The 9,416-nt window shown below is 42.2% G+C and overlaps 1 protein-coding gene across 1 annotated transcript in view; it reads left to right on the top strand.

Moving 5' to 3' along the window:
* The first annotated feature begins 2,355 nt into the window (after positions 1 to 2,355).
* Positions 2,356 to 9,416, top strand: part of slc26a10 (solute carrier family 26 member 10) — a 13,605-nt gene continuing 6,544 nt past the window's right edge. Inside the window, exons 1-9 of the mRNA XM_056586748.1 lie at positions 2,356 to 2,798; positions 3,476 to 3,586; positions 3,888 to 4,045; positions 5,051 to 5,215; positions 5,665 to 5,817; positions 6,531 to 6,613; positions 6,695 to 6,842; positions 8,334 to 8,447; positions 8,948 to 9,025. Of these exons, the coding sequence (XP_056442723.1) occupies positions 2,534 to 2,798; positions 3,476 to 3,586; positions 3,888 to 4,045; positions 5,051 to 5,215; positions 5,665 to 5,817; positions 6,531 to 6,613; positions 6,695 to 6,842; positions 8,334 to 8,447; positions 8,948 to 9,025 (1,275 nt within the window). The 5' untranslated portion in view covers positions 2,356 to 2,533. The remainder of the gene's footprint in view (positions 2,799 to 3,475; positions 3,587 to 3,887; positions 4,046 to 5,050; positions 5,216 to 5,664; positions 5,818 to 6,530; positions 6,614 to 6,694; positions 6,843 to 8,333; positions 8,448 to 8,947; positions 9,026 to 9,416) is intronic.

Raw genomic sequence — 9,416 nt, 5'->3', positions numbered from 1 at the left:
GGTCTCCATATCCTCTTCCACTCAACGCATTGTTTCAATTTCACCACAGATTAATATCTTGTTTAAACAGCCCCCAGACACACAGCGCGCCATCGCACCGACTCCATGCCTCTCTGAGTCTGTCTCTGCAGCCTCGCCGGGCCACTGGGGGTCAATGCATCTGAAGCATGTTTAGACCATAACAAAAACAGCACTTGTGTTGAAGCCAGTATTAATGAAGTCCATTCCTGAGTGATTCAGGAACCCCACTCACACCTTGGGAGGGCTCCGCTTGTTTGGACGTTAGAGAGGAGATGATGTTTTTGTTTAGCTCCAGACTGGCTCCAACCACGCGTTGGGAGAGATCCTTCCACCGGTGGAGTAACCTCATGTTGCATCAGCTCATTTAAAAGCAATAGGACCAGCGCCACTATAATAATACATAGGATCCAGACTGATACCCTATGTTTTTAATGACAGAAGACCTCCTGATTGGTGGATTCACGTTTTTCTCCACACGAGGTCACTGCAAGGCCGACCTTCCTGGTGTGCAGACTAGTTGGTGTTAGCTGGTTGGCCATTGATTTGTTATTTTGAGGACTTTGAAACACTCTCCAAATAGCACAGACATAATGACTACAAAATCCCAAATAATTACGCTGCGATTGGCACGATTTGGCAAGTTTGAAGAATGACATGAGCTTCTCCACGTAGCCCTTTGCCACCCGCCATGGGAGTAGGCCCACTTCATTCATTAGACGCTGACACAAATACAAAGACTCCATGACCATTGTTGCTTTGTTGGAACTTGAGTCTGTTTTAATTTCTCCTGAGATACTGATCTGCATGTGTTTTGATTGATTAGGACTTGACGCACCAAGCCAGGCTGATGAGGTACAATTTGTGACATTTCGGCATCAAAATATCAAAAAACTACAAGAAATATGTTATACATATTTTTTCGCTGTTTACTTTCGTTTTTCTAATTGTTTCCAACAATTTTGAAATCCAGAGAAATGTGAGCCTTACGACAATGTGCTACTTTGGCAAGGGGCACAAGCCAGCCACCAAGCTAATGCATAGTTTTCCACTTTACTTGTGTGGGTCGTTTTTTTGTGGGAAACGATGCCATTCTCCATTTATAGTGTTACTGTTTCCAATACATTTACTAACTTTGAAAGGGTAAAATCTTACTTCATTGTACAGCTGCTCGCAGTGCAGTCATTCGCTCTCGCTCTCTCTCCCACCAACCAACTGGCAACGAGCCACCTGTAAAAAGCCCCTTCTCTCCGTTCACACTGTGGATCAAAACACACAGGATGAGGGAATCCATTCATAGAATCAATAGGGAGTTTACAGATTAATAAGACAGATGCCAGAAACACCAAAAAACTCAATGTGAATAAAAAGTATAAATCTCAACAAATACTCTACTACAATATACTTGTTGAGTACATCCTGTAAAACTGCAATATTTTCCAACAATATACACATATGTCAAGTCAGTTTAGGTGGTATGATATACAGTCTAAGCGTGTAATTGTAAAACATAGTAGCCAATCAGCCGTGATCTTCGTCTGCCAGACCTGTAAAGACCTGTAGTCCTGTCTGAAGGACCAACGATATCAGGTTAGCCCAGCCCACACACACACACACACACACACACACACACACACACACACACACACACACACACACACACACACACACACACACACACACACACACACACACACACACACACACACACACACACACACACACCGTGTTTCCTGCGGAGAGCCCCTCTGCAGTCCAGCTCTGGGGAGACCGGCGATACAATCTGTGATCAGAAGAAGTCAAGCTGGGGGGTTGATCCCTGAACCAAACCGCCATCAGGTGTGATTGGATTTCACAGGAAGAATACAGTTCCTTATGGCTACACGGTTTAAACACAAGGCCCCGCAAACAGGCATCCATTGCAAGCGGATATGAACACCTCGTAATAACACACCTCCAACATCAGCAACAACTGCCTTGTTCTGATGTTACACAGTGCCATAGATTGTGTATCTTGTACCCCCCTTGTAGCGACTCTCAGGATGAACAAACGAAGAGGAGGATGGGGGAGGGGGGTTGTTCTGCCAATATACTTTGAGATGGGGGGGGGGGGGGGGGGGGGGCATGGGGTTAAGTTGGATATGCATGGTTATGTTATGATAAGTATATCCCGTAAGGAGAAGGAAAGTTTAGATTTGATTAATTCATCATTGTATCATTCAAGTCAAATCCTTCTAGCAGTAGGACCCAGGGGTGTAGAGGGTCTCTCGATAGGAGCCGGCCAAGCACACCTTTATGGGTTCTCCGGACCAGAGATGTGTGAATCCTCCCAAAGCAGTTCAACACAATGATAAAAAAAAAAATGAAATTTTGAGCCATGTCATTGGCTAAGGAGCGTCTGACAGGAAAAACAATGGCTGTTGGGGCCAGGGTCCGCTATATATGGAATTCAAAAGACATCCACTTTTAATGCTCGACAACAATCACTAGACCATAGCGTGTCTGGGGCCACAAGATGACCGCTTCAGTGGCCGTGTATAGGAATATTTACACGGAGGAACGCTTTAAACAGACTTATGGAAAAGAGGACAGGGCGCCCGGCAGTCTGTTACTCGGGAAAAGACTCGCTCAGAAATGCAGGTGTTCTCGGCGAGCGTTTCTCCACCTGTTGAGCGAGCGCGTCCCGATCTTCAGCTGGCTGCCCAGGTACAGGCTGAGGAAATGGCTTCTAGGAGACACCATAGCGGGACTCACTGTCGGTATTCTGCACATACCCCAAGGTAAGTAATTAAGTAAGTAAGTAAGTAAGTAAGTAAGTAAGTAAGTAAGTAAGTAAGTAAGTAGCCTAAGTAAGTAAGTAAGTAAGTAAGTAAGTAGCCTAAGTAAATAGATAGGCCTACTTTATTCATCCCCTATGGGAAATTCAGGTATCCAGTAGCAACAGACAGACAGTACAGTACAGTTGACAAACTGACAAAATGGACTAACAGTAAAAGTCAACAAAATAAGTCAATTAAGTCAATAAAAGTCAATATAAAGTGAGCAATATTGCACATAATTAAAACGGTGAAATGGATGAAAAACATGCCTTTGACGCTCAGACAGCACACTGAACAATCTTGGCCTACGATTTATAACAAAAAGGTGTGGACTGAATATATGTTTTTATGTTTAATATCCTACTTCTTAGTTTGTAATTTATAACATAAAGGAAAGAAAATGTATATTGGCAACTTGAAAAAAAAAAATCCCAATATTATTCCTTTATGTTAAATTACGACAAACAAAATGATTTATCTGTTTCCCAAAATGTGTTAATTTATGTAGAGCTTTTGCAATTAGGCATCGGTTGCTTTTTATAACCCAATCTATGTTTTACATGTCATTAACTGCTATGTTATAAAATTGAATAAGTTATATTAAATTGAAAATGACCATATTTATTTTTAAATTCCAGGTATGGCATTTGCTCTCCTAACATCTGTGGCACCAATCTTCGGTCTCTACACCTCCTTCTTCCCGGTTGTCCTCTACATGCTGTTCGGCACAGGCCGTCACGTCTCCACAGGTAACAGAAGCCTCGGAACCAGCCAACATATCACCAATTAAATATGCATGTTTAAATGTACTGCATGTACATTTCTATTTGAATTGGTACTTAAATGTAAACTTATTATATTTATTATAAGCAGTTAGGGCTTTTGATATATGTCAGACTGAGATATACTGACATATATCTGAAATAAACACTATTCTGAAGCTAAATCTAAACTACACCACACTATGCAACAATGTCTCAATATTAAAACGGTATGGATTCTCTGTGGACGTGAGGCCTCCCACTGACAATAGCGGTGCTGCTGTGACAGGTACGTTTGCCGTGGTGAGCCTGATGACGGGCTCGGTGGTGCAGCAGCTGGTTCCAGCGCCGCTGCAGCTTAACGCCAGCAGCCCGGAGGCAGCGGCCCTCGAGGCCCAGAGGATAGGGGTGGCCTCCGCCGTGGCCCTCCTCTCGGGAATAATGATGGTGACATACCGACCGCAACCGACTCAATGCACTTATCCACACACACACACACACGCACGCACGCACACACACACACACACACACACACACACACACACACACACACACACACACACACACACACACACACACACACACACACACACACACACACACACACACACACACACACACACACGCACCCACACACACACACATTCTAGCTCAAATCTTAGGTGTTATGTTGCTTGTTATCTCAAGTGATTTGGACCTTATTTTCAGATGTATGAATATAATTGGCTGATGCTGTTGTATGACGGAGGTCTATATGTATTAGTATGAACTATAAGGTGCTTCACTGCAAAGTGACTTACTGTGTGATGTTTCGGTCTATCTATACGTTTGTGAAGTACTTTTATTGTACTCTTGGGTTAGATACATGACATTAGTCATTACATTAGACTGGAGACATTTGGTTTGACCCAGAATGTTTTGGTTTGCAGTCATACAGCCCTGAGAATATCCTGCCATGACATTCCTGCCCCTAATATATGTATCTTTGTCTTTCAAACAAATAACTGATAATGCAGTGTTTTTTCATTATCATGTGTGTTTTAACCAATCATGTAGTGTGTTTCATTATCATGTGTGTTATAACCCATGTTATGGTGTGTTTCTAACCCATGTTGCGGTGTGTTTTTAACCCATGTGGCTGTGTTTCATTATCATGTGTGTTTTTAACCAATGTTGCTGTGTTTCTAACCCATGTTGTGGTGTGTTTCTAACCCATGTTGCTGTGTGTTTCTAACCCATGTTGTGGTGTGTTTTAACCCATGTTGTGGTGTGTTTTAACCCATGTTGTGGTGTGTTTTAAACCATGTTGTGGTGTGTTTCTAGCCCATGTTGTGGTGTGTTTCTAGCCCATGTTGTGGTGTGTTTCTAGCCCATGTTGTGGTGTGTTTTAACCCATGTTGTGGTGTGTTTTAACCCATGTTGTGGTGTGTTTTATCCCATGTTGTGGTGCAGCTCTGCATGTTCGTGCTGCGGCTGGGCTTCCTGTCCACCTACCTGTCGGAGCCCATCGTCAAGGCGTTCACCAGCGCTGCGGCCTTCCACGTCACCGTGTCGCAGCTCCAGAGCATGCTGGGCCTGCGGCTGACGCGCCACACCGGGAACTTTGCCCTGTTTAAGGTAAGCCCTGTTGTGCTATTTCAGGTCCTGCTCACTCCAAGATGTCGGGGGAGCATCTGGAGCCACAGTCGTCATGGGTCATCCATCCATCCATCCAACCATTCATCCTCCATCCCTCTTCCCTTATTTTTTTAGTTTATTTTAATGCATTAAACTCCTTAGGAAACATAGTAGCTTATCTCAAATCAACGTCGTTACCTTTTATACATCACCACCATTCAGTCATCAGTGCACAGCGGATATACCAGCCACAACCACACAACATAGAGCTCTGACATGGCAATATTCCCCCTGCTGTATCGCATGCAACAAACCTTCAACCCCTGCAATTAAATGGTTTCCTTCAACATCTTCCTAGTCCTGGTGTTGAGGAGCCCAGTGAAGCCGTCTGGTTGGCGTGGGGCAGGGTCACCTGCTACATGAGGGTTGTGATGTTTGTGGTGCCTCAGACCCTAGCCTCTGTGATGGAGAACCTGCCTCAGACCAACATGGCCGAGCTGCTCATCTCCTTGGTGTGTCTGGCCATCCTGGTCCCGGTGAAGGAGGTCAACACGCGCTACAGGAAGCGCCTACGCACACCGATCCCAGTGGAGATCCTGACGGTCAGACATGCTACACAGCTTAACACAATTTTGTGTATACACTAGGGGTGGGAATCACAGGGTACTTCACGATATGTGATACAGCGATTCTGCAATAATCAATATATTGTTGACATCCTATAACGATGCATCACGATATATGTCTAACAATTAATACAAAATGAAGTGCTGGATTTTGGTCTTTATTCATGTTTTGTCTTTGGTTAGTTAACTTCCGTTAAAGTTTCCTTCATTCATGTGTTGAGTGCCACCTCGGGGAGCAGGGAAATCTGTTTAGAGCGCCCTATTTTATTAAATAAAATATTGATATTTCTGGCGATATTTCCTGTCTAACTCTTCAGGAATAAAGCACAAAAATGCAAAATAAATTCTTACATAATATAATGTATATATATATTAATAATAATATATATTTTAAAATATAAAAATATTAAAATATTATATTGATATTTGGCGCCAGTGTATCGATATATATTTCGTCCCGCCCTAGTACACACACGATGTATGGATCAAAGTACTGCTTCTATTATGCTGAATACCGTCTTTCTAATAGCACAGTCCTGCTTCTAGTATTCTATATTGTCAAGGTTTTGTGGTTGTAGTGAGTTGCATGGAGTCTTTCTATATTATCAAAGTACTGGGTATAGGAACCTCAAAACAGTCATTCTTTGTATTTGTATATAAAGAAAAAATTCTGTCTTTCTTTATTCCAGGTGATCATAGCTACCGGAGTGGCTTATGCCCTTTCTCTGGACTCCACTTGTGACGTCCAGATTGTTGGCCATATCCCTGCCGGGTAATAGTTCGTACATGTGGTGAATTATTTGGTGAGGTGTTCCAGTTTCTTAACCTCTTGTGTCCCCCTCCCTCCCCATAGTTTCCCAAGCCCTCAGATGCCGGCCTTGCACACATTTCCTGACATTGCTGGCGACACAGTAGCCATAACGTTTGTTGGCTATGCTGTGTCGGTCTCCCTGGCGATGATATATGCTGATAAGCATGCGTACTCTATACACCCCAACCAGGTACCCGGCTCTGTAGTTATAAACACACATACTCTATATAGCCTCTGTTTGTTGTTATAAACACACATACTCTATATAGCCTCTGTTTGTAGTTATAAACACACAGACTCTATACAGCCTTTGTTTAAACACACAGACTCTATACAGCCTCTGTTTAAACACACAGACTCCATACAGCCTCTGTTTAAACACACAGACTCTATACAGCCTCTGTTTAAACACACAGACTCTATACAGCCTCTGTTTGTAGCTATAAACACACAGACTCTATACAGCCTCTGTTTGTAGCTATAAACACACAGACTCTATACAGCCTCTGTTTAAACACACAGACTCCATACAGCCTCTGTTTAAACACACAGACTCTATACAGCCTCTGTTTGTAGCTATAAACACACAGACTCTATACAGCCTCTGTTTGTAGCTATAAACACACAGACTCTATACAGCCTCTGTTTGTAGCTATAAACACACAGACTCTATACAGCCTCTGTTTGTAGCTATAAACACACAGACTCTATACAGCCTCTGTTTGTAGTTATAAACACACAGACTCTATACAGCCTCTGTTTGTAGCTATAAACACACAGACTCTATACAGCCTCTGTTTGTAGTTATAAACACACAGACTCTATACAGCCTTTGTTTGTAGTTATAAACACACAGACTCTATACAGCCTCTGTTTGTAGTTATAAACACACAGACTCTATACAGCCTCTGTTTGTAGTTATAAACACACAGACTCTATACAGCCTCTGTTTGTAGTTATAAACACACAGACTCTATACAGCCTCTGTTTGTAGTTATAAACACATACTTTATTCAACCCAACCGGGGACCCCAGCTTTTGGTAATTGATTCAATCTTTTCATTTTCCATCATGTCTTTAAAAAACATGTTATAGCGTAAAAAAATGTCCCAATCAAAAACAATGAGTCCAGCTATTATCCTGTACTCTCTTGCCTTCATAATTAACTGATGTTTTACCACATTGCAGTGAACTCTTATGCCCTCTCATAAAAAAGCTCTGCCCTTCAGAAGATACTTGGTTGGGCACATTGTGTGTAGACTAACTCTGTATTTGTATCTAAACTATTTTCACTGGGTAACGTGCAAATAGCTCAGGGCCTGCATCGTTTTCTATTCAACAGTGATCAATCTCAAACATCACATTGATCTTCTTAGATTTAATTTGAAACATAATCCAAATCCTAAAATCCTTTCTCAGAACAAAGCAGAAATGGCAGCCACTTTTGTGGGATCTCTGTTCCTCATGAAGAAACGGGAGAGTACAATCTCGTTCTAGACTATGAGTTCCATTCAGTCAAGAGAATGCATTGCATTTCATATGGTCCTTGCATCCTATTCATTTGAAATTGTACCTTTGTATGTGTCCCATGTATGTTGTACGCGCCTGAGTCACCTGGCGTCCAACTTGGTTTTGGTCCATTGGTTGAAGCTAACCTGTGTGATACCTGTGTGTCCTTCAGGAGCTTCTGGCCCACGGCATCTCCAACACTGTGTCCTCCTTCTTCACGTGCTTCCCGAGCTCAGCCACCCTGGCCACCACCAACATACTAGAGAGTTCGGGAGGATTCACACAGGTTGTCTACTCAGTGCTCACACACCATAGACTGTATTTATCCCCAAAGGGGATAGTGGGCTGGTCCCCATGTACACAATAATAAAACCAGACCATTCCAAGAGGGCTTGGTCATTGCTCAGTGTACAATATTCAAAAGTAATTTATTAAAACCACTGCGACCAATCATTTGATCACTGGCTAGTACTGGCCAATGTTTAATGTTGGCTGAAGTGAGATTCATAACCCTGTAAAAAATCATTTTGCATAGGTGTTCAACTTTTTGACAGCTTAAAAATGACAGAATCTGGTTATTTATAATGACTCTGCATAATGTGAATAAAAAACATGCATAAAATGTATAAAATGAAAGCCTGCGAGTGTACGACTTGGTGTCTATAATTTTAAATATCGTTGACCTCTCTGAAGAATCTGTAATGCTATAATTTTGTTTCCATCGAAAACAGATATCAATTGCAGACTAGGCAACCTATAATAATCCAAATGTTGGTTCCCATGCAGCTTTCTGGGTTGTTTACCAGCCTGGTGGTCCTTGTTGTGCTGCTCCTGATTGGTCCCCTCTTCTACTTCCTGCCCAAGGTGTGTGTTTTATGAGGCATGAGTGTTTTCTTTATGAGCAAGAAAGACAAAAGCGTAACTCATTAACTCAATCTATCTACTATCTAATTAAGTCTAACTGACCAATTCAGACCAACTTAAAACCACTCTGACCAACTCATGATGCCTCCTCTCTAACTCAGACTAACTAAGTGTCTAACTCATGTCTAGCTGAGACATACTCATATCCAACTCAGGTTGAACTCAGACTAACTCATGTCTAACTGAGACTTACTCATATCTGACTCAGGTTTAACTCAGACTAACTCATGTCTTGCTCTTGTTTTTCTGAGACTTACTCATATCTAACTCAAGTTGAACTCAGACTTACTCATATCTAACTCAAGTTGAACTCAGTCTAACTTGTGTTTAT

The sequence above is a fragment of the Gadus chalcogrammus genome, chromosome 1 (genome assembly GCF_026213295.1).
Source record: "Gadus chalcogrammus isolate NIFS_2021 chromosome 1, NIFS_Gcha_1.0, whole genome shotgun sequence".
NCBI lineage: Eukaryota > Metazoa > Chordata > Actinopteri > Gadiformes > Gadidae > Gadus > Gadus chalcogrammus.
This window is presented reverse-complemented; position numbering and strand designations above follow the sequence as displayed.